This window comes from Rattus norvegicus, chromosome 19 (genome assembly GCF_036323735.1).
Source record: "Rattus norvegicus strain BN/NHsdMcwi chromosome 19, GRCr8, whole genome shotgun sequence".
In the NCBI taxonomy this organism is placed as follows: Eukaryota; Metazoa; Chordata; class Mammalia; order Rodentia; family Muridae; genus Rattus; species Rattus norvegicus.
Genome location: NC_086037.1, coordinates 34,481,173 through 34,507,061, shown reverse-complemented (window position 1 = coordinate 34,507,061; position 25,889 = coordinate 34,481,173). Strand labels below are relative to the sequence as shown.

The 25,889-nt window shown below is 42.6% G+C and overlaps 1 protein-coding gene across 17 annotated transcripts in view; it reads left to right on the top strand.

The window, feature by feature from the left end:
* Positions 1-19,571, top strand: part of Cyld (CYLD lysine 63 deubiquitinase) — a 59,821-nt gene extending 40,250 nt beyond the window's left edge. For 16 of the 17 annotated variants that reach the window (XM_063278097.1, XM_063278096.1, XM_063278098.1 and 13 more), the window contains 7 exons: positions 1,563-1,654; positions 2,790-2,856; positions 14,161-14,293; positions 15,244-15,352; positions 16,102-16,220; positions 16,475-16,691; positions 18,116-19,571. In XM_063278097.1, coding sequence (XP_063134167.1) covers positions 1,563-1,654; positions 2,790-2,856; positions 14,161-14,293; positions 15,244-15,352; positions 16,102-16,220; positions 16,475-16,691; positions 18,116-18,300 — 922 coding nt within the window. In that variant the 3' untranslated portion in view covers positions 18,301-19,571. The remainder of the gene's footprint in view (positions 1-1,562; positions 1,655-2,789; positions 2,857-14,160; positions 14,294-15,243; positions 15,353-16,101; positions 16,221-16,474; positions 16,692-18,115) is intronic. The other variant, NM_001017380.1, reaches the window with a different exon arrangement.
* Positions 19,572-25,889: the final 6,318 nt, after the last annotated feature.

Genomic DNA, 25,889 nt, shown 5'->3' with positions numbered 1-25,889 from the left:
CATTCAGTGATCATGAAACAAATGGGTCAAGAAGACAGAACAAACTATGCAATTTAAAGGCCAATTATGATTAGTTTAAGTTTTGTGATATACTTTTCTTAACAATGAAAATAAAAATTAATATATTTAAAAAATAACAAAATATAGAAATAAAGGAATATTCCAAATGGCCTACTGTGTCACATAACTAAGAAAGTAAAAGAATAAATTTCTCTATTTGGATACTTGTTTTCCTCAAATTCTGTAATCATCTTACCCTTTAAAATAAATATGTGCTTTGATTTTCACATTAACTATTTTGTCTTCTGCAAATTTTAACTACTCAGATTTTTCTTTCACTATTTAAATGGAATTACCAGTACAGGTCAAAGCAATGACAAAGTGAATTATCACAGTCTTCCTTCTTTTTAAAACACTGTAATCCTTTCTGTAATGGATTTTCTGCAGTAGAGATTGTCAGCTGGCCTGTGAGATCAGGATGCGTTTTGCCAGACATAGTGGTAGACTACCCAGACATGGTGGTAGACTACCCAGACATGGTGGTAGACTATCCAGACAGACATGGTGGTAGACTACCCAGACAGACATGGTGGTAGACTACCCAGACATGGTGGTAGACTATCCAGACATGGTGGTAGACTATCCAGACATGGTGGTAGACTATCCAGACAGACATGGTGGTAGACTATCCAGACAGACATGGTGGTAGACTATCCAGACAGACATAGTGGTAGACTATCCAGACAGACATGGTGGTAGACTATCCACCTGTAATCCCAGCACTTGCTAGGTCAGAGGCTGAGGCAAGATCAGTTGAGCTGAGAAATCTGAGATCTATTTCCAATGTCTGCAAATTTACGTCTGCTGTTTGGATACATTGCTTTATTACAAGCTTCCCAGAAGCAGATTTTTTGTTGGTGGTGGTTTTTGTTTGTTTGTTTAATCTCCTTTTATATTCCCAGTGGCAAACACCTATTTTCATGAGTCGTAGGTATGTAGTGTATGCTGATTGGAAAGAGTTAACAAGTGAACGAATAGTCCTCTAAAAAGCAGGTACAGTTAGTGATCAGCCAGTGCTGACTTGCTCCATTAAGCCCATAGTCTCCTGTAGCCAAACAAGGAGAATTTCTTCTTAATTATGTTGACTGGTTTATTGCAGACTTAGATTTTTGGTATCTCATCAGTTTCCTTTTTCCATGTCTCTGTCCTACATATTCAAGTGACTTTTCTAAAATGTAAGTCATTCTCTTTTATAAAACAAGTATTTTAATAATAAGCAAATGTTACTAAAAACCATTCACCAAGACTTTAAAAATATTTTAGAGTTGTATTACTGCATGGTAGTTATTTTTAAGGTGTTTAATAGTATCTGGAAACAGTTCTGGTTCTCAGTCTTTCACTTTTCAAAGTTTAGTAAGAAGCCTTCAATTATGCTTGTAAAAATAACTGCCTAGTCTATTGATCTGTTTCACATGTTAGAATTGTATGAAAGTATTTGATTATTAAGATATGTCATATAATTCATTGTGCCAGTGTCAGTTAATTCATTTTTATCAACATAGATATGGATATGTGTGTGCCACAAAGATTATGAAGCTGAGGAAAATACTTGAAAAAGTTGAGGCTGCATCAGGATTTACCTCTGAGGAAAAAGGTGACTTTTCTAAGTTATGTGTTGAAAATAACTTGAAAGTATGTTACTAAGCAAGTATTTAAATTATTTCCTGAAATATGTCTGTTTTACTTTAGGATCAATCTTAAATTAGAATTATTTGAGAGGGCTGGGGATATATGTATCTCTGTGGTAACGTATGCAAAAGGCCCTGGGTTTGATTTCCAGCACTGCATAAATAAATGAAAAAATTATTTTCTGTGTGACATGCAAGTTTCTCCTGGTATTGTAAATGATTTTTCTCTTCCAAAGTGACTGTGATGTGTAGTAAAGAGCTTTCTAAGACGCTGGCTGGCCCTACAGTAGATGTCCCCTTGTGGTGAGCGATGTCCTGGGCCACTCCCAGTTTCCCACCCACGTTCCTTGTTGAACGGAGCTGTGGAATAGCTGGACAGCGTGTCTGTTTACTCACAACTGAAAAAGTTTTCAGATTCAACTTCTGACTTTGAGTTTTTTAACAGTGTTTGTAGACAGCTGTGATGATTATACACATGATAATTACTTAAATAGAAGGAAAAATTGGGTTTATTTTAGGTATTATTCTACTGAAACACCTTAAAAAACAAAAATTAAATTTCCTGTGTGTGAATATATTTTGCTAAATGGGACAATATGACAACAAAATGAAAAAGTAACATTTTATTATAACCTGTAAGTAAAAGTTTTACCTTGTTAGGAAAGTTGGAAAAGACTAACCATTTAATTAAAATAATATTGAAGAAATGAAATTAAGTTCAGTGTAGAAATATGTCTGTCAGACTATACATGGACTGACCCTGGGCTCCAACCTCATAGGTAGCAATGAATAGCCTAGTAAGAGCACCAGTGGAGGGGGAAGCCCTTGGTCCTGCCAAGACTGAACCCCCAGTGAACGTGATTGTTGTGGGGAGGGCGGTAATGGGGGGAGGATGGGGAGGGGAACATCCCTATAGAAGAGGAGGGGGAGGGGTTGGGGGCATGTTGGCCTGGAAACCGGGAAAGGGAATAACAATCGAAATGTAAATAAGAAATACTCAAGTTAATAGAGAAAAAAAAAAAAGAAATAAGTCTGTCATAAAGAATAGAATGGCTTTTAAATTTTGCCTGTGGTTTACTTGATTTTTTAATTTTCTTTTAGATCCTGAAGAATTTCTAAACATCCTGTTTCATGATATTTTAAGGGTTGAACCATTGTTAAAAATAAGGTAAGTCCCAAGCTGTCTAGGGGTTCTGGGGCCTTCTTTCCACTGTCGTCCCGTCCCTTGGTAGGCATGAAGCCCTCACTGGACTCACCAGTGTTATCTGAGGGAGGTTAAGCACTGCAAGGACAGATGTGGGCTTCGCTAGCTGCCATCCTTTCCACGAGCCACATTTCACTTGCAGAGCAGAGCAGAGCACAGGGTGAACCTGTCCTTTTAATTAGCCCCAGTGACAGATGTGCCCACAACTTATTTACTTATGCAAGCTGTAGCTTTCGGTGTGCCTAGAAAATCAGAGAATTGTATATAAAGAATTAACAAAAGAGTTTATAATTTAGCCATGTAAAAAGTAATCATGGGGGGTTGGGGATTTAGCTCAGTGGTAGAGCGCTTGCCTAGGAAGCGCAAGGCCCTGGGTTCGGTCCCCAGCTCCAAAAAAAAAAAAGAACCAAAAAAAAAAAAAAAAAAAAAGTAATCATGGAAAAGTCAGTAACATTTTTATAATCCTTTAAGTATATAGAAAATGGAAATTTTTATGTTTTAGGAAAGAAATATAGGCAGCAATCAGCTTTTTAAAAGTAGAGTTAAAACAAAGATTTACACTGAGCTAAAAGGTAGATTTGTTTAGTGAGAAAGATTAAATAATTAAAGATGTTAGGTTTTTACAAAGTAGCTTGCATATTGACAGAATCTTGACCTATTGCCTTTTTTTTGAAATTCAAGAAAACGATTTTAGAGTTTTCTGCAAAATGAAGTGGGTGAAAATGCTGGTGTTTTTTGTTTGTTTTTTTTTTTTTTAAACTTTTTATTGATTCCTTGTGAGTTTCACATCATGCACCCCAAGCCCAAGCCTGCTCATCTCCCCATCCCTTCGTACCTGCCCTTGCAACCTTCCCCCAAAATAAAAGCCACACACACAGAATGAAGCATAGAAAACATCTCACCGTGGAAGCTGTAGTGTGTCACAGTGTGTCCCACAGCACATCCTTCTGTTCACACATCTTGCTTGCAAATGTTTGTTACAGTGAGTCATTGGTGGTTCATGAACTCTGGTTTCTGTGACACCATCAATATTGGATTCTCATCAGGACTTTTCCTGGTTGTTGTTGCTCTGTGTCACAGAGATCCTGCAGCTTTAGATCATCAGGACTGGCCCTTTCATGTGTCCCATTTGCAGATGACATAGATTTTGAGGTGGGTCAAACAACTCAGAGCTCTAGATCTGGGCCTGGGTGATGGCTAAATTGGTCAGCGTACTACCTCTCCCTTATTCACACCACCAGGTTGAGCTCTCCAGCACTGCCCATGCTAGGCCACCAGTGCTGCCTTTGGCTTAGGGCTTGCTCAGCCACATCCACACCTCTAAAGCCAGCTTTACCTTGATGCCCAGTTGGGGTGCTGGGCCCACTCAACTGCTGCAGTCTATGAGGGGATGGGCTAACTCTCCTGCTTTCCTGTCCTCGGGGTCAGCCCACTAGAGCCTTTGCTATCAGAGTTAGCTCTCTTCCTTCCATACCCTTGTGGTCAACTCTCCCGCTATTGCAGGTGGCAAGGGGTAGAGGAGGGCATCACCCCTGCACTCTGTCACTACCCCACAGTAGATGAGTGTCAGAGCCGGCTCTCCTATACTCTTGGCCTCAGGGCTGGCTCACCCATGCTGCTTTCCCTCAGACCCCTGCCATTGGCCAGGGTCAGGACTACTGTGTTGACCAGGGGAGGTACGGGGCCTGCTCTCCTGAGTGCTGTAGCCAATGAGTGGCAGGGCCAGCTCTCCTGACTACCATAGGTGTAGGGTTCTTTTACTTTAAAAAAAATTCTATTATAATTTATGAAGGAAAAACAATAGACATTAAAATAGTATATAATTAGAAGTATTTATCAATAAACTTGAATAGGAAGCTTAGTGGTGCTGAAAAAAGTGTCATGGTATAGGACATCTGGCAGGTCGTTTGGGAAGAAAACGTCAGTTTTGTTTTTCATCTTTTAAATTTTTCCTTTGTTTTGCCCTGAGATATGTTCTAACAGTGTCTCCATGACTGGCCTGTAACATACTGTGTAGACCAGGCTTGTCTCAAACTCACAGAGATCTACCTGCCTGTGCTTCTTGAATGCTCCTATTAAAGGCATGTACCACTATACTAAGACTCCTTTAAAACTTTTTTTTTTTTTAAATCAGAACATAGATTTATTAAGGAAAAACCAGAAAAATCTTCTGAAAAAGGAAGGGACTTCAAGAAAGGAATCACATGTTCACCTCTTAGTGAAATAAGCTGAGGATGCTTAAAATTGTTGTTTTCAGGTTTCTTTCCTCTTTGTCTAGGCATATGTAAGGGACATCAAACTTCCCAGGGTTAATGTAAGTTGAATACTGCAGTGATTCTCAGAGTCAGAGTCAGACACTGTTCAGAGTATGAATGAAGGCCTTTCTGGAATTGGGGAAGGCATCTGGGCAATTCTTACCCACCCCCATATCCCCAAGCATCTGTTCCTATCCCCACCAGCGACTTCCTAAAGGCTCTAAGATGGTGCTGAGCTCTTCCTGTTCTCCCTGTGAGAGAGGTCAGCCGACAACCAATAGGGAGTTAAACACTGTGTGAAGAGACAGCATGACCAAGGCAACTCTTATAAAGACAGCATTTAATTGGGGCTGGCTTGCAGATTCAGAGGTTCAGTCCACTATCATCAAGGTGAGAGCATGGCAGTGTCTAGTCAGCCAAGGTGCTGGACAAGGAGCTGAGACTTTTACATTTATCTGCAGGTGGCAGCCAGGAGGAGGCTCTCTTCCACACTGGGTGGAACTTAGGCACTAGGAGCCCTCAAGCCCAACTACACAGTGACACACTTCCTCCAATAAAGCCACACCTTCTAATAGTGTCACTTCTCATGGGCCAAGCAAATTCAAATCACAACAAATACCCTTATAATGATAAAATAATAAACACAGTTCCAAATGGTCAAAAAGACAAAAGAGAGACTAAGGACTAAGTGGAGGATAAAAGTCGACTTCATTGACACGATGAGGTGAGCATGCAGAGTAGAAGTGTAGACTAGTACATGTGTATGGAGGGAGGAGACTCGCTGGGCAGTGGGCACGGGGGTGGGCTGGGGGGAGGGATGGAGTTGAGAAAGCTCCTGAGTGAAAGCTAGGGAGGGGTAAAGAGGTGGAAAGCCAGAAGGGGATGGGACATAGAAAGTAGATTGTAAAAGTTCCTGAAGGAGATGCTGGACACAACAGAGCAGAGTTAAGTGAATTTTGATATAAGTAGTCTAAGAATATGAATGTATAGAATTTTCAAAGAACCAGAACGAAATTATTACTCAGAAAGATGTTACAAGATACCGTGAAAAGATCAGGCTGACAGCTTAGACAGGAGGAGTGAGAGGGAAGAGTCAGGATGCTGGTAAATCTTGCCAGCATGGTGGTGCACACCTTTAATCCCAGCACTGGGGAGGCAGAGGCAAGTTGATCTCTGAATTTGAGGCCAGCCTGGTCTACAGGGTGAGTCCAGGACAGACAGAGCTACATAGAGAAACCCCATCTCAAGGGATTGGGGGGAGAAACTGATAAGTTTAGGTAGATTGAATTTTACAATTAAAACAGTGGTGGGGTTGGGGATTTAGCTCAGTGGCCCTGGGTTCGGTCCCCAGCTCCGAGAAAAAAAAAAGCAGTGGTAATTGCAGGTGCAGCATTAAAGACAATAAATTGAAACTAAGGTAATTTAATGAGAAAAGATAGTGATTGGAGGCAGGCAAAGAGGTGGATGATGACATTGACATTCATTAAAAACAAGAAGCAAATTTGGGAACATTTCAGATTGTGTGTCTCAAGCAGGGTCTGGGTTTCCCTTCCCCTTCCTTTCCATCTCCTTCCTTCCTTTTTTTTTTTTTTCCGTGTCAAGCCAGGAGAGGAAGAGAGAGAGAGAGAGAGAGAGAGAGAGAGAGAGAGAGAGAGAGAGAGAAAGAGAGAAAGAGTGGAAGAGCGGAAGGAAGAGTGAGAGTGAGGAAAAAGAGTGAGAGTGAGAGGAATAGTGAGAGTCTCCTGTAGCTTTATTCACCACTTATATACCCAAGTCTCCAGGTAGAAAATAACTGGGAAGCACAGTGGGAAACCCTGGCTCCTGACTACCTGGTGACTTCGGTAACAAAAGACCAACTAGGAGACCTGAATTAATTAGGGAGAAATCCCAGAAGACCAGCCTAAATCTCAAGGATAAAGGCTGAGGAAGTAAAAGGAAAGTAAATTGACCACCACCCAGGTGTGGTCCAGGTGTGTCAGTTCCACATGCATCAGCCGGGCTCAGCAGAGGTCATGCAGTGGAGATATCGGGTGTTTACTACTTGGTCTTTTCTTCCTGTGCTGTAAATACATGGGAGAGGCCTCTGTCCAACAATCCCATGACTTTTACTGTGGCCATGCAGTTACAAAGCGGCCAGGCCCAAATCCAATATGGCACTACATCTCCCCCGTTATTCTTTTATAAAAAACCATTAGGTGGAAGTAGTGGTCTGAGAGAGATCAGACATGCCTCACAGAGTGCCCAGCTCGGCCATGGCGAGCCACTCTTGCAGTTAGGACTGCACCCCAATGGCTAGAAATGAACTTATGCTGTAACACACCGTTCTGGGCTATACGTGTGTTTATTGGGGGAGAAACTGGGCAGAGGAGCATTTGACCGGCCCGTACGTTTAAACGGGGTGTAGCTACCTCTGTCTTAGGATCGACCTCTCAGACCCCAGCCTCTCTGTCATAGGACCACCTTGTCGCCCTCAAGGCTCCATGTCTAGATTGGTAAAGGGTCAGAGGAAGTTGCCCGTCACTGAGAATAGCTACATCAGGTCATCTTCTCATTCCTCTTACTTGAGCCCAGGGGCGAAGGAGCAGGGGCCAGAAGGCATTAATTTAAGAGATTGTGGAAGTTGAGCCTCTCCCGATAATAAGTGGGCACCTCATCTGGTTCTCCTCAGCTGCTACCACCAAGGGCCATAGTCAAGCCGCTCCTATAATAAAATTTAGAATTCCCAATTGTTAGCAACTACTCCAGAAAGTTCACCCACTGTGCTTGCCTAACAATAGATTGGGGGAGGGTAACTCCAGACACTGCAGACACAATGGCTGCAGCAGTAATGGCTGCCACAATAGCAGCGAAAATGCCAAGGTCTTTCCCAGAACAGTTCAGGATCGGTCATTCTTCTCTGGAGCAACCAGCAGGCAATGGAACCATGTCTGAGATCTGCAGAACCAGGGCAGAGTTCCCCAGTCCACAGCAGCTTCCAGCAAGCAGCAGTGCAGAGGGTCGGAGCGCAGGTTGCGATGGGACAGGACACAATGACTGCAGCAACGCCAGAATTTCTGTGATGACAATAGATGAGGGGGAATCCTCCGTCTTCCTCTCAGGGCAGAGGAATGACTCCAGGGACCCGAACCACGAGAGCAGAATCTTCATGCTCCCAGGATCAGCATGTCTCACCAGACACTCAGGCAGCTGGCACACTCCTGCAGCAACCTGTAGAAAAAACACAAACATTCCCTCTTCCCCATATAAAATACCTGGACAGGATCATGCCAATATATGGACCTTTCTATTTCACCTAGGCAGAAGTATGCCTAGTTGTACGGTGCCATAAACCTTGGCATCCAAATTTTAAAATTGAAATAAAAGGAGCATTATTAGCATTCAGGGATAGCTCCCCCTTTTATTTATTAAAATTGTTAAAATATTATTTATTAAGATAAGTCCTCGAGGATTAAATTGAGGACACTGAGCACTTGTATTTATAAATTGACTTGTATACCAAATTATTGTTTCCAGCATTATTGTTTTGATGATATAAAGAATGAGACTTTTTGACTAATTGTTTCTATGTAAGGCCTATAATCTGCCTGGTATTATTGTCCTCCCTTGCTAAGGGGTCCAGGCAATCCAGTTTGAGTTTTTAAATGGCCTATAAAGGAACAGTACTTAGTGCTCTTAACCACTAAGCCATCTCTCCAGCCCCTCACCAGCTTTATTTCAAATCCTGTAAACAAGGTCCAGTTTTAGCCTTATTTAGAAATCCCTGAGTTGGCAGGGTGAGGCTGGGCGTTGAAAGTAAGCAAATGGAGTCTTCCTCTATTTGTGAGGGAGTGTTATCAACTCCATTACCATTTTCAAAGAGCTGGGTCTATGGTTTTGTTTAGTTCTCTGAGCCAGAGCACTGAAAGGACAGTGAGTTAGTTGTCAGACAATTCACACTAAAATCATCACTCACTGATTTTATGTAGAAAACCTGCCTCTAATAAAGCATTAAGTAATTGTAAAATTTGAGGGCTAGTAGTATCTAAAAAAAAAAACAAAAAAACGAAAACTTTTTAATCAATTGTAAAACCACAAGCCACACATTGGCTATCAGCGTATGAATTGAAAGCTTGATTTTTAACATTTAAAAACAGTGGCTACAGCACGTAATTTAATAGTCTGTGTTGAAGCAGGGGAAACTCAGGAGAATAAACAAGTGATCCAATCATACATGTAGCCTTTTCATTAGATGAAACCTATAAATACACTAAGCGCATTTTCTATGGGTTGCATGCACAAATTTACAGTAAATACAAAAGCATGCAAGGAGTAAAATTATCAATTTTGCCTGAAATTTGTATATGTAATAGGCCAAATATCAGTATTTTGTAATAACCAATTTGATTGCTGTTTGGAATAAGGTATGTTTCACCAGGTTTCTTTTTAAAATACTTCCATGACTCTAGCCTATAATTTTGTACTAATGACAAAAGCTTTATCTCCAATGAGGATAACAAAGTTAAGTCCTCTGGTAAGGTGAGGTACTTTGGCAATTAACATATCCTTAGAAGCTTAAAATTAGTTTTAAATATTAAAAATGAATATTGAATCTTCTCTGGAGCAATAGTTACTCCCCAGATGTTAAAGCTCATTTTGAGAGCAAAGGTTTGTAGTAAAAATTTCCATATACACTGAAAGATTCAAAGTTCTAACTTCTTACATTGAAGAAGCAACAAAATTACATAATATAAGGCTAGTAGCCACTCTTTTGTAAAAATTTTTAATGATATCACTTCATGGGCTCTCTAAAATTATAAGCAAGCTCACAAAATAAAAACTCACAATCGCCAGGATGTAAACAAACTGCATAAAAACAATCCTCTAAATCTATCTTGAATGGCGGTTGAAGTAAGCAAACAGGCTATAATGCTCTCACAAGTTCTAAAACCTCATCAATCCTTCGTAAATCTTGTAACAATCTCTACCTGTTTGATTTTTTCTCAATTATAAATAAGTTTGAGTTACTCAATGTAACACTGGCAATCCTTAATCACAATCCTTAAATTCTCCTTGTAACATCAGAGCACAACCACAAGGTCACCTGAGTTCTGAGTAGTGACTAGGCAGCTGTCCTTGGGGCAGTGGAATTAGCATTAAAATACAGATAACTTCAGGGCAAACCACAACTTTGGAAAGCAAAACTTAACCTCTAACAATCTAGTCTCCAAAATCCAGTCTCCAAAACATCGAGTCTATTCTTCATGCTACAAAGTTTGACTGCCAATTCCTACATATGAACGCACAATGGTGCGGTCTCTAATACCTCAACAAAGAGACATTGCCCTAAATTCTTTTAGAAGCCTGGTTTCTAGAATAAGAGTTCCATAAAAATATTATCTCAATTTAGACCTATTTCCCTAGGTTGGCTCATGCCGCATGTTGTCTAGAATGACTCCATACAAATTACCAGCTTTATGTCAACTTTCTGTTACCAATATTATACCCTTTTAACCATATCCAATAACTTGAAAGCCAATAGTCCATAACCAAGGCATGTAGAGCATATTTATACATTTAAAACCTCAGAAACAAAATTGAAGTGGCTACACCTATCTTTAGACCAAGCACCATTTTTACTTTTCTAGCTATGATTTTAAGAGAAGCACCTTGTCACCTGCTAAGTCTAATAATAAGTCAGGGATTTTTCTAAGAGAAACAGCCATCAGCTCCTGTACCAAAGAAGCTGAGGAGCTGCTGGCGCCTTTAAGATCAGCTAGTGGAGACGCTCAGCCCCCTGGCAGCTTCTCCAGCTGACCTATGCTCCAAGCTACAGGTGCAGGGCTCCAAAGGCCAATTGAAACTGCCTTTTATTCTTTTGTTCCTTTTTGAAACGAGATAAAACCAAATCAAGATGTGAACGATTGACAGATAAAGTTTTTACCATTTTTTTCTTTTGAACATGAAACATAAAACGTAAAACATTTAAACAACGAGAAACAAAAACCACAGACATAAACTGACAGACATGGACAGCTTGGTGCACCAAGGACAAACAATAGACATAGAGGGAAAAACTAGATGGTGTCCCACCGAAGGGACCCACATATCCTACCTATGGAACCCAGAACCAGAAATAAGCATTTCTCCAATAGGAGCCAGCAGAGAGGCAGGACGTCTCCTGCTTTCCCTCTGTTCATAGGAGAGCTCTGAAAAGGTTTTTCTTTCTCCAAAGCAACCGCGGAGAGTCCGGGAGGACTGTTTTTCCCCAACCCGTTCTCTCATGTCTAGTGTGTAAACTATCTCTAGCCAGGGTCCAAAGACTAAAATATAACTCTAACAGAACACATATGCAAAAACACTTTACCGTTACCTTGTCCCTTTTTTATGACAAGTTTTACTCAGGCTAGCCCAAATCATCCAGGCCTTTCCTGACCCATCTTACGTCCAATCCGTCCCTTCTCCTATGCCGGCCGGGCTCCAGGGACGTCCCGTAGGTGGTACCCCCTTTCTTCTCCGATCTCAGTGGGACCTCCATTTGGCGGCGCCAGCACCGACCTGGTACCGAGAATCGGGCGAAAGTCTACGGGATGAAAGAAACACACACACACACACACACACAGGTTATCGTGTCAAGCCAGGAGAGGAAGAGAGGGAGAGAGAGAGAGAGAGAGAGAGAGAGAGAGAGAGAGAGAAAGAGTGGAAGAGTGGAAGAGCGGAAGGAAGAGTGAGAGTGAGGAAAAAGTGAGAGTGAGAGGAATAGTCCCCCTTTTTTTTTTTTTAAGGAAGGAGGGTCTTTTGGCTCAGATTTTCCTGGGGTGCAGTTCATGGTGACATCATGGTGACTTCGTGGTGGTGGGAGCATGAGGCATCTGGTGTCGCACTGCATCTGTAGTCAGGAAACAGATGGAGATGAGTGCTGGCTCTCAGATCACTTTTTCCTTTTCATTCAGTCAGGGTCGCAAGCTCATGAGATGGTGCTGTCCACATCTAGGGTCGATCTTCTCACCTCAACCCCATGTGGAAACTCTTACAGACATGCCCAGAGTTCCTATCTCATAGATGATTCTAGGTCTTGTCAAGTTGACAATATTAGTATCACAGGCTCACTTCTTATCAATCTGGTACCCAAACATATCACTTAAGAATAATTAATTTTATTTTTAAACTGTATGTGTGAATGCAGTGGCCACAGAGGCCAGAAGAGGATGTGGGATCACTTGAAACAGAAGTTACAATCTCCCTGTTGTGGGTGCTGGGAACTGAGCTCTTTCTGGTCCTCTGTAAGAGCAGTGTGCGTCCTAACTGCTCAGACGTTTCTACCACTCTCGGTTGTGAGCCTTAGATTTCTTTGTTTTTGTTTTTTAATGGATGAGCTCTTTCACCAAACATGCAATTTTAAAGCTATTACTTTTTACTTCTCGTCCCTGAAGGCTCTTGGCCGTCTTTAATGCATAATACATTCATTCTAACTTCAGAAGTCTTCATAATCTTTAATAGTTCCAACACTGTTCAAATGTATGGTCTTTTAAACTATGAGCTCCTAAAAAAAAAAAAATAAACAAGTCTTATACTTCTAAGTTATAGTGGTGCAGGGGAGGCTTCTCATTCCCAAAAGTAGGAGTTGGGGGCAGAGTAAGAAAAGGTCAAAGCCAGAATGACATTGTCACTGTGGAAACAAAGGCAGGGATATCCAAGTGCCTTATAGCACCAGTGATGACATCATAAGCCCTACGTGCTCACCATGGAGTTGCAGGATTTGGGTATTCATGGATGAATGAGTATAGGACCTCAGGACCCACCTGTTATGAGATCTGTGCCACAAAGACAGATAGACCCAAACCACACCAATCCATGAGGTTTTATATTAATATTTGTAAAATGTAGATGTTCGTTTTTTAAAAGTTACCAAATTTATATTCTTGAGTCCTTGGATTATTCCTAGTGGGGAATGCAATCCAACTAGCACAGTTTGGTACGATTTCACAACTTAAGATTCTGTAGGGTTTTTTTCAGACTTCTAAAACTCTAGCTATAAAGTTATTTGGTATTTTTATCATTCTCTAAAAATTTCATAAACTATATTGTATGTTTAGTGTGTTTCCCCCGTGCCTCCATCCCTCCCTCCCCGCCCCTTTTCATGTCTTCTTCCTGTTAATCCCTAGACAACTTCATAATATGTTCATGCCACATACATATAAATGCTTTGTATGTAGCTGTATAAAACCTAAGTGAGAGAAAACATACGTTTCTCTTTATAGGACTGCTTTAGTTTGCTGAATGTGATTATTTCTAGTTGCGTTCATTTTCTGTGACTGATATACTTGTCCTTTATGGTTGAGAAGAACTCCAGTGTATATATTCTAGCCTAGATACTTAAAAAATTTTTAAAAAACTTCTTAGTAGTGTTAGTTTTAAGGATTACTACTGAGATGTTAAGGGATGGCAGGTGTTACAGTGTTTCACTGGATAGGGATTTGTAGACATTTACTTGGTATCTATCAGGTAAGTGGGTGACCATCTAAGGAGCACCTGTAAGGCTAGAGGACAGTTGCTAGGGTCCCTGGGCCTCACCCCTTGTGCTGCTTGGCTTGCTAGAAAGTTATCCTTCTCTACGTCTTAGGGCCTTTGCTTTATGGAGTAAAAGGAGGTTGGTCCAGAAGGTCTAAGAGTCTGTCGTGAGGAGTTTAAGCATTTGCCTTAATCATTAAGAGCAGCTCACTGCTCTCTAGATGTGGAGGGAGCTCAAACATTACTGCTCACAGTGTTTGGGATATTAGTCTACATTTTTCTTGTGATCATAGAAAGAACTTGTGAATAATTTATGAATAAGGCAGAAGGATTAATTTGTGAGGTCTTCTGCATAAGTACATTTAATTATCTCATCCAAATCATTGTCTTTTACCTGGCATTTGGGTAATCCAGAGCTGCTCATCGCCATCATGGTGTCATGTTCTCAGGTCCTGCCGGCTGGCTTGACACTCCGATTCAGGCATTCAGTAGATAGCTTATGTGTACTTCTTTCTGGTGCTCCCAGGTCAGCAGGTCAAAAAGTTCAAGACTGTAACTTCTATCAAATTTTTATGGAAAAAAATGAGAAAGTCGGAGTACCCACAATCCAGCAGTTATTAGAATGGTCTTTTATCAACAGCAACCTGAAATTTGCAGAGGTTAGTGGGTCTCTCTTTGTTGTTGTTGTTTTACTTCTTAGCAGTGGGCAATAGGGGGATGGTAAACTCAGGACTTTTGTACACACTGCCCTGAGTGCTGCCCCACTGGGTGCCCCACACCCAGCTCTCACTGCATGTTCACCAAGAAGAGTTTGAAATACACACTGTTAAGAAAACACACACACAAAAATTGTGTTCCAACTTTGTTCTTTTTTTAAGAAAGCTGCTTAGCTTAAGTTGAAATGTTTGGGATTTAGGTGCAAATTGGGGGGAAAAACTAGTGTTTAACCTGAAGACCTTTAAGGTAATTTAATTCCAAAGATACACATAAACATATACATGTTTATGGTTTTAGTTGTCATTTTACCCAAACTTATTATATAAACATTTCAGAGGTAGTGCTCCTTTTCTCCCATTGTTAAAGATAAAATGCCCGTCAATTCTTCTGTACGGGTTTGTTAGTGAATGTTTGTTTACCTGGACAGTGGTTCCGCAGTGTCCGTCAGGTTCTGCAGCTGGCGTGTTCGTCTCTGAGGTGGTGATCTCACTCACTGTGCTGATGGACGGGCAGCATCCTCCATGATGATGTCTGACAGGGAAGTCTGGAGCTCCTGGAGCTCACTGCTGCTCTGCATCCACACTACACATTCATGTGTGGGCTAACAGCACTGTGCTGAAACCACTGCCGAGTTTCACAAGCCATGATTACTTCAGGGTCATAGGGAAACTTGTTTTTGCACTTTTTCCCCCTTCATGCAGGGGACAAGACACAAGGCTGAGGGCATGCTACTCTTCTGAGTGCCAAGCCCCTTAGGACTTTGATTTCTAAAACAATATTTGCTGCTGTTGCTGTTGTTGTTGTTATTGTTATTATTACTATTATTGTTATTGTTGTTGTTATTATTATTATTATTATTATTATTATTATTATTATTATTATTATTATTTAGGCACCATCATGCTTGATTATCCAGATGCCTCGGTTTGGGAAAGACTTTAAACTATTTAAAAAAATTTTTCCTTCCCTGGAATTAAATATAACAGATTTACTTGAAGACAGTAAGTATACAGTCTGTCTGTCTGTTTGTTTTAGAAATAGTCGCCCTGGGCTCTCATTAGTTGTGAATATAGAACTGTGACAGGCATTTCAGTATCTGAAGAGCTTGGGCATGTTAAGCCAATAATTTGAGTTCTGAGAATTTATTCTGAAAAGAGTAGAGGTAAAAATAAATGCATTAAATGCAGAATCACTTATCATTAAATGATAAGAAATTAGGGACAAGTAAATGTTAGTAAGAGGCCAGAGGTTAATTGGACAATAACAATAACAATAGAACCACTGCCATTAAACGTGTGGGGTTGAGGACAGCACACATGGAAACAGTTATAAGTGGAAGGGAAAGCACATGGAGAGGCTGAATGGGAGCTGCGTGAATACACATGTACCTGGGTGCACAAAGGCACATAGATATTCAGACATACAGGTGTCACAGGAAGTGTAGAATGATGGATGGCATTGGTTGTCTCTGCTGACTAAGATCATGTATGCTGTCAGGTTTGTTTTCTTTATTTTATATCTTTTTGTATATTTTATGACCAGAGGAATAGTCAGGATAGGTTATCAAAAATGGTTATTTGAAAAAATATCCTAAAAATATTAAAAATACAGGAAATCCAAATGACATTTTAAGAGGATCAGAGGGGGCTAGCCCCCCCACAGAGCGTCCTTCTTTTGAAAGTATACCTTTTGTTTTTAGTGACAGAATACCTTTTAAAAGGCTTCCTCCTCCCCTTTCTGCTTATGTCAGCTCCCAGGCAGTGCCGCATCTGTGGAGGACTCGCCATGTATGAGTGTAGAGAGTGCTATGATGACCCGGACATCTCGGCAGGGAAGATCAAGCAGTTCTGTAAGACCTGCAGCACTCAGGTATCCAGACTCACCTGGTGGGTGTGCCCTGTAGCCATCGGCTACTGACGGTCATACATTTCAGGACTTGAAAGCCTTTCAGAATCAAAGTACATTCACAGTAAATGTTACTGCTCATGTCTGTTCTACTGGTGTGTGTGAGAGAACGCTTGGCTGTGTTTACAAGAGGTGTGCTCAGTGAAAGTGGCTAGAGTCTGCTTCCTTGAAACATGGTATTAGCTCACGTGTGACATTCTCTTCATGGTCCTTTTTAGGTTCACCTTCATCCCAGAAGACTGAATCACACTTACCATCCAGTATCACTTCCCAAAGACTTGCCCGACTGGGACTGGAGACACGGCTGCATCCCGTGTCAGAAGATGGAGTTATTTGCTGTGCTCTGCATAGAAACCAGCCACTATGTTGCTTTTGTGAAGTACGGGAAGGATGACTCTGCCTGGCTCTTCTTTGACAGCATGGCTGATCGAGATGGTATCAAAAAGCGTCCTTTGTGCTCAGTCTCCTGTAGTGTTGGGGTGTACTGCTTCCTAGTGCGAGTACTTGTGTGAAGTAATAGGGTGTTTTGTGAAAATCCTTTAAGGAATAGCATGGTGTTAAGTTTTAAAGTATATGAATAATTCTGCTACCTAACTAAGGAACAGTAATGTTTCGACATCTTGGCACTTACGTGGGTTTGTTAAAGATGCTATCTGTAACCTCAGCACGTGGGACGGAGAGGATTGTGAACTAGAGGCCAGTGTGTGTGAAACAGCGAGAACCTGTCTCAATTTTCCCTGACTCAAAAGAAAAAAATCCTAAACTTCTTTGAGAGCTGATTTTACCATCTACTTTTTCAGTTCTGTATACACTGTAGTGGCCATTTACTGAGTGTCTGTACACCAAGCTCAGTGGGAGTGCTGCAGTCATAGAAATTATGCCTGTTTTCCTTTGTCTTGTTAAAGTTTAAAGTGAAGATTGCATGGTTTGCACTTAAATCATTCTTCCTGATTGCCTGCATTCCCTTTCATGAAGAAACCTTTATCCAAGAGCTGTTTCTAGGAAGCTTAGTCATCACTTAATACACAGAGTCAGAACCTCAAAAAGGTTTGGTTAGTAAAATACTTGTCACAGTATACCCCTCACACACACCCCATTTTCTCTATAAGTATTCTCCCAAGCTCAAGTCCCTTAGGTCTTCTGGTGTGGCTCTCTACTAACCGGAGGCCCCTAGTAACAGCTCCTTTGTCAGAGACACAAGAGCAGCAGTTCTCTATCTCTTCCCAGCTCGCAGACGTGCCCAGCCCTCCTGTGTGTGCTTCACAGCAGCACGACCTATGGGAAAGAGAGCACTTGGGAGAGTAAAACTAAACAGGCTTTCCATAATCCAATCATCAGAGTACACACAGTCTGCTGATCAGTATGGAAACAAAGCATGCTGGAGGGGTGCAAGTGTGTTCTTAAAGCATGCTGGAGGGGTGCAAGTGTGTTCTTAAAACATGCTGGAGGGGTGCACGTATGATCTTAAAGCATAGGGAAAGGTAGCAGTGCGCATTACTAGCAACAATTGGGCATTTTTGTGGAAAAGTGTCAGGTTTCAGGCTGTTAGAGTATGGGAGGAACATGCAGATGTGAGGAGTCAAGACTGTGTGTGTACACAGTGGGTATCGACCTGCAAATCAGGCCTGTCCTAATGTCCTTTCACCAGTTTGATTCACCTTTGCCTGTGGAACCCTCTCAGAAGCCAAGGAGACTATAATTCTAGAAACTGGAAGTTGTTTAAACAACGGTTTTCTTCTAATTCTGAGAGTCAGTACTCATTAAATTCTAGGATAGTGAAATTGTTCTGGTAGGACAGAGAGCCAAGAGGACTTAGAAGTTCATTTCCCTAAAGAGGTTTCCCTCCCCCATCTCTCTAGGTGGTCAGAATGGCTTCAACATTCCACAAGTGACACCCTGCCCAGAAGTAGGAGAGTACTTGAAGATGTCTCTGGAGGACCTGCACTCTTTGGACTCCAGAAGGATTCAAGGCTGTGCGCGCAGACTTCTTTGCGATGCATACATGTGCATGTACCAGAGTCCAACCATGAGCTTGTACAAATAACCATGCCAAGACCGAGCAGACTCCAGTGCTGTGGCTTCCTCAGCTGGCCATTCTGTCTGGCGCCCATTGCCGGCAATGGGTGTCTCTTGGGATGAGGCCCTTCAGCAAAGGACTCCTGTGTTTCCGAACAAATTGCTTTTGTGTTCCTGAAGTATTTAATAAGAAGCATTTTGCACTCTAGGAAGTATGTTTGTGTTGATTTTTTAAGAAGTCTAAATGAAGTTATTAATACCTGAAACTTTAAGTTAACTGCATTGATGATAGGATATTTTTGGAAGCATACAATTTTAATTGTGACGTCTAAAACCTCTTTTAGTCCATTGAGGGTGTAAATAAATACTTCTTCTTATGGACCAAGGATATAAAATAATTTTTCTTTTGTAGCTAATGATTGCCTTGAGAAAGACTAATAATATGGTTTTATTAAGAGTCTACCTTTACTTCAGTTGTTGAAGGTGTGTGGAGTTTAATTGTTAATTTTCCTATACAGTGCTGATTTCCTGCATGTCTGTACTTTGCTGAGTTCCTGTGTTCCTGCAGCAGTGGTCAGAACATGCTGAGATTCCTTTCGTGGTGTTATTTTTTATTCTGGCTTTGAGATAAATGACTGACTCTGTCATAGAATGTCCATTTTTGATGTGTTCTTGGAGGATTAAGGTACAAAGCAAGCATCTTATCATAGTAAGAGTTGTTACCGAGCAGGTCGTCTGTAGGAATTCCTAAGTATAGGCAGAGATACGGTGGTTTCTGAAATGACTGAGAGATAAGTAAATTATATATTCTTATACAGATACAGTCTGGAGGAAGGAAAGCTGGCTCAGAGATGGTACCAACATTTCCCTGAAAAAATGTGTTAGGTATTTAAAACTCTCAGCTCAAATAAATTATTTTTAGTTTAAGTGAATTTCTCTTAATTTAAATAAGACTAATTTTTTGTTTGATTAAAGAACCTTGTACTCTCTGATGTCAGTTTGGTGTGACTTGAAACAATGACAACCACGTCAGCATGTTACTGGAATGTCAGTGACAGCTTCATCCTGATTGAAGAAGGAGAAGGCGGATGCCGTCTTAGGACTGTTCTTAGTGTACAGACTGTGGTGGGCGCTGTAAAGTGCTTGTTGTCTGACTGTTGTTTTGTGGTTTGTGGTCTGACTGTCTCTCTGAATAATGTCAACCTTACAGAGAGAGAAGGTGTTATATGTGTAGCATATGGCTTTATAAAAGATTTAATGTCAAAGAGTCTATAAATATTGCTGTTATTTTTAAAAGCACTTTACTCCTTGGTTTTATTATTCCATTTTGCTGGTGTGTATTAGCTTTATAAATCACAAGTAGCGCACAAAACCCTTCCATCTTGTAATCTTTGTACTTTTGCAGTGAAAAGGTATGTATATTGTGCACAGACTTTTCTTAGCTGAGTGCCTCGTCTGGGCGGTGAGGCCATGACTAGACAGCAGTAAAGACTCCAGCTATCGGCTGGCCTTGCCTGCATCATCCTGGGACTGTGGAGAATGGTGAGCACAGGGTCTGAGCTTACAGACTGACCAGAATTCAGTGACGCTGTAATAAGTACATGTTTAATGAGTCTGTTGGTGGGACTTTGAAGGTTTAACTGAGGAATGATCAGGACTGTGACTACAGGCAAGCCTGGCTTAACTGCGGGTGGGCGGGAGGGGGTAAATTCAGAAATGGAGGCAGAATCCATGTGCAAAGAGACTAGCCAAGTAGTTTTCAGAGCAGAGGACTGGAAACTTGTCTGCAGTGGTTCCGGAACTGGGCTTCCTCGGGTGAGTGAGGAGGATCATGTCCACAGGCGGATAATCCCTTAGCAAGATTGCCTTGAAAGTGCACTCTGTCCTTTAGCAGTAGTGCGTGGGTAGGGCTCACAGTGAAGGGCCCACTTCAGTGGCTGGGGAGGCCTGAGGACCACAGGCCAGCCGGAGCCGTCCCCCATGCCGCCTTGTCCCTCTGGATAGCCCCTCCTCATTCCGTCCCAGCAGAGCCTGGGGGGCAATAGGGTTGGACTGTGTGGTGCAAACAGCCCTCCTACCTGTGGATTCATTTAATTCTTAGGTTTTCTGTACTGTTTTCCCATTGCCTTTTAAAATGGCCGTGGTTGTCCTTTTCCTTACCAAGATGGCAGTGTAGTAGGGCTGTTTACTCGCTTCATGCTTTAGGGTTCCCAGCTACAAATAGAAAATATAGGAATTCGTATTTCTCTACGGTGAGGCAAATCTGTATATATGTATGGAGAGCTAGGAGGATGGACAAAGGGAGAGGAAGGGGCCCAGGCACATTTTTAGTACAAAAGCTACAAAGTGTCAGGCTCCTTATTGCCAGCTTCATAGGGAGTCCAGCTCCATTCACAAAGTGGGATTTTCTGAGTTGGGGGAAATGCATTGAGAAACAGCAAGGTGTCTGTATAGTGCAGCTGTTGGCAGTTGCTATGCATTTTACCCTCAGAGTAGCTTAGGGGTTTTATTAAATGTTTGCCAAGTGCTTAGGAAATGGCCAGGCTCCTCTTACCTCTGACTCATTCTTTTTGCTACACTCTCTCTTGAGCACAGAGGAGGACAAAGGACTGACTCTTGGGGGGTCTTGTCAGTCCTCTGGTCGAAGGAATGTGGCATTTTCATCAATCTAGGAGCAGCAGCCCTCCCAGCTGCTTGCATCTCTTTGCATCTTCCTACACTGAGGTGGGAGTACAAAACCCAGTATTGGCCTTGGCGGGTGTCTGCCAACTAGTATGCATGGGACATTTATTAGGTGGCTAGCATACGGCACGGGGCCTGTGAGGTCTGCTCTCATACAGCTCACTGCTCAGTTTCCACACAAGAGTGTCTGTTGGTGACCTCTTAGCCTAGGCATGGGTGACAGGTATGTATGGGGGCCACTTTGGGAGACCACCTAGTGTAACCTTAGTGTAAAGGACCAAGGGGACAAAAGTCTTGTGTTCTTTCTCCATCACTTGCTCTGTGGCCAAACGGCACCTTGATTTCCTGAGCTTTAGTGTCTTGCTCTGTCTGATGAAGGGGTTGGATATGTAGTTGGATAGGGGGAAGGAAGCAGTACAAATTGTCAAGGTTCCAGGCCATGCCTGATAAATCTGATTTCTTGCTGGAGGTTGGAAATTTCAACTCAGAAGCTCATCAGCAGAAGCCAGCGACTAGCAGGTATGGAACCGTAAGGTTGGAAGGATTCGAAGATTCCTTCTTCTCCTGTCACTATGGGCTCAAACAACGCTGTTATCCCTAGAGTTATTCTGTTACTGTGAAGAAGTAGTTACTGTTTGTATGTTGATCTGCATCTTCATATGAAGTGTGTGTGTCCCTTTACTCTCTGTTGCTGGAGGGATTAGCAGTCGTTGGCACACGTGTCAGGATATTCCGTGGCACTTACCTGGACGTTTCCTTTCAGTCTATTTCTGTAGAAATAGAGGTTCTGGGAGCCAAAGAAATAGAAAAAAAAATCACCGAGCTTATTTCTTTCTGCTACTTAATGAAAACATTTAAACTCCCTCTCCACCCCCAACCCCGGTAACAGGCCATAATAGGTTTTCCTTCTTAGAGAAGGTAGGTCATGAGGCCTTCAATAAAAACCAAGGTGGCTTCCTTGGGCGTGGCGATTCCAGTGCCATGCCCAGCTCTTCACCAGTGAAATAATCCTTCAGTTCCATGGTGCAGCCAGGGTGGTGAAGAGGAGAATGTTAGAGTGGAGCTGCTGAGCAAAAGAGGTTGGAGGAGACAGCGAGTGCCTCTCTCATGCAGAGGACAGGCCTCAGAGGGCAAACTGGCTCTGGGCATCAGCCCTCTTGTCAAAGGTCAAAGCATGGCTTCCTGTGAGGGGCTTCCCCTTGCTTCTGTCAGTTGTCTTACTGTCAACTGTGTGGGGGACTTGGATGGAGATGGGAAAAATGCTTTGTCTTGCTATAAATTCTAGAGTCACTAAAGGGTTTCTCTGAGTCCAAATGCGGTGCCAGAAGGTGAGAAGCAGAGCTTTCCAGGAACAGAGAACAGTGGCATTGTGGGTGATAAGCCCTTTCTGGTGGCCTTAAATAGCAGTGCTCGCACATGAGTGCTGCAGGGTCCCGACCTCTGTCCTGGCGGTGCTGATGGGTACGTCTCATCGTATTTTGGCCTCATCCTCATTGAGGGAAAAGGGCTGTTGATGAAGGGCTTATCTTTCCAGGCACCACGGCCTCAGCATACTTCCCCTGTGGTTTTAAACACTGTTGACTTTCACTAGTTGTTTATTCTAAAGGGATTTATACTGGAGACACAACTGTCTTTGGCTTCGTATTATGAAATAGCCTTGTACTGTGGAATGCTAACTTTGGAAAGTCTCCGTCATACCAGAAACATTCATTTTAAAAAATCCCACTGGTACTCCCCAGGGAGGTGGTTATTATCAAACTGACCCAAAGGAGCACATTTTGTATCCCATTTCCTTTTTGGGTATCTTGTTCAGCATTCTTCTTGCCTGAAGAACATCCTTTTGTTTATGAAAACATGAATAACATCACATTAAACAATCCCTTACTATCTGAATGCTCCAATTTAGCCTTAATTTTGTTAAACTTGGAGATGAGTGGAGTGCTGCTGTGAAAAGAAATGTACCGTGTACTATTTCTGTATCATTAAAATGCAGTTTTTATGGTTCTTTCTCCTCTATTTCTTTAGGGGAAGGGTCTTGGAGTTAGGGAAACACAGGAACTAGTTCTTTACAACTTCTCAAGTGTTTAAATCAAAAATCCCCTGGGAAATGCTAGCCGCAGTTGTCTTCGTCAAGCTTCCTGGTCCGCACTGCATCTTGGGAGTGTTTCAGGATCTAGTCTTTAGACTCTGGGCCATCGCTTGGCGTCCGCCCACTCTGGTGCTGGAGATGGCCCACAGCCAGTAGTCTCTCAGCCTCCAATCACAGGTTGCTCCTCCTTGGCTTAAGCCTGTAGGTGTGGCACAGAGCTGTTCACTACGGAGGGTGTGCTCTGGGCCTAAAGGCTGCAAGGATGTGGCTGCTTCTCTGACTAGACACAATCTGAAGGATGGGATGCACGGTCCAGAGTCAGGGTTCTCCATCTTGGCAGGTTAGGTCTACGCTGGGGTATTCGTGGTGCTCAGGCTTGCTATATGTAGGTCCACAGGAATGTCTGAAGATGACCCAGAGGTAGGCATTTGTCAGGACTCTTTCCACCCAAGTAGGAAGTGCTTATAGACATTTTTCCAAGGTATGCAGTCCACACACCATCCCTAATGAGAACCTTCTGCCCCAGTGGAAGATAGGACTGTAGACAGAGCAATTTGTGGAGAAGCTGCTGGCCTAGACTTTCAAGAAAGATCCCTGGGCTTAGGGTGGGATGTGTGTTGAATGCAGGACAGACAGATTTGAGTGAAGAATGCTGACGTGGGACTGGAAAGATGGCTCAGTGGTTATGAGCACTGGTGGTTTTCCCAGCAGACCTGAGTTCAATCTCCAGCACCCATTTGATGGCTCACAGCCATCTGTAATTCCATTCCCAGGGGGATCTGATACCTTCTGGCCTCCACAGGCCCTGGATACAGCACAGTGTACAACCATACATGCAGGCAAAATACCCATACACAAAAAATTAAAATAAATGTTTAAAGAGTACTGATATGGACATCTTGAAGAGGCTACTTGTTTTGTTTAGGAAACATCCCAAAGTGTGTGTGAACTCCAGATGTTCCGAATGTCATTCAGAATAGCCCACCAGGTTGACGAGGGGACAGTGTCCCTGGGAAGGAAGTTTGGGAGAGTTTCCTGCCTGTCTTCACCTGTTGGTGATAGCAGGTCTGGGTGGGTTGCCAGTGGTGGGGAACTGCTTTACATTGCTCAGTGTCGATGGAAGGGGTTGTTTTTGGGGACAGCAAGGAGGCTGGTGAAGACTGACCTGGATAGTGTGGAATCAATCATTTCTCTTAGCACGGGACTTCGATCACGCAGCATAACTAGAATCTGCAAAGGTTTTATCTGTCGACAGTATCGGTTTTCAAGACTTTAATACTACCATGGTGTGCTCTTCTTGGGGGCTAGTTGGTCTTACCAGCCTTGACCCTGCACCCACAGTTTGCTTCTCAGTCCTGTATTCTGCTGGCTCCAGAGGGTCAAGCCTGCTGAGTGGGTTGCCATGGGGTGAGATTATAACAGGAAGCATTGTATTGCAGACAAACGTACTGCTACAGAGCAGGCAGTCTCCTCAGAGAAGCACTGGGAGAGGACTTAAAGGCAATGGCTGGGAGCTGGGAGGGTGGGAAAAGCAAGGATAGGGGATGGGGGAGATGGGGAGCAACTCTATTGGTTCTCTGTGCTTGTTTGTGGTGTAAACATCCACACCATGCGACTGCAAACTATTGGGTACCAGCTCAGCAGATAGAATGGAAAGAGAGACATAGATTCTTCACAAAAGGGCAGAGCATGTCCACACTGAATGCTAGCGTTCAGTCTAGGGCTCTGCATATTGCTTGGGGACCAAGCCCAACCCCACACTGTTTCCCCAAGTGACATTTTAGCAGAACACAGTCACACCCACTTGTCCTGTAACAGCAGAGTTGTAGAGCTGTGACAGAAAACTTAAGGCCTTGCACAGCCTAAAATATTTACTCTTTGGCTACTTGTAGGAAAAGTCTGCCCAGTGTTGTTATAGATGTCATAAAATAGATATATAATTAGGAAGGACTGAGTCCCAGAGGTTGTTTTTGTTATCTCTATATCTGTCTGTCTGTCTATCTATCTATCTATCTATCTATCTATCTATCTATCTATCTATCTATCTATCTATCTATCTATCTATCTATCATCTATCTCATTCCATAGCCCAGGGAGACCTTGAACTTGCCATAGTCTTTCTGCCTCAGTGTTCTGAGTACTGGGATTCCAGGTATGAATCACCTTTTCCCGCCTCAGTTTAACTTTCATAATAGATGATTTCAGACCTAGCTCACTGCTGTCCACCCCTGAATATTTAACCCTTGCTTGTCAGGAGCCCGGTGGGACCATTCTTGCTCACCATGGACTCCTCCAATGACCCCTCGGCTCCCTTTCTCCCCTGCACTACTCACCCAACACCATTTACTCTGATCTGGTTTGTTGTGCTCTCAGAATTAGCAGCAGTGATGACTGTGACTCTTACTCCCATTTTCTCAGCATTTTGACCAGCGCCTGACACAAAGTAGGCGCTCAAACATTTGCTGAACGGGGGAACGGAACTTTTAGCCTCTTGGGCAGATCAGCTGTCCTATTCACTATTACGGATACAGCCAGAACTGTCTGTCCTTTTGAGAAAGTACAAGAGGTCCCAGTCTGTAGTTCCCTCATGCCACATGATCTTGGAGACATCGCAGAGCTTCTCCAGAAATAAACTTTGAATGAAGCCATGTTTATCACGCTGCCTTGTGCTCAGAAATCCCTTACTAAATGGTAGTCAGCAGCAGCAGTAGCAGCAGCATAGGGGAAATGTAACCATGAAATTGAGAGATAGGCTCGTGAGACTAATTAAACACACCCCTTCTGCCTCCACTTGCCCTGTCAGGCCAGGGCAAGTCCTCATACTACTTATAAGATTTGTATTTCCT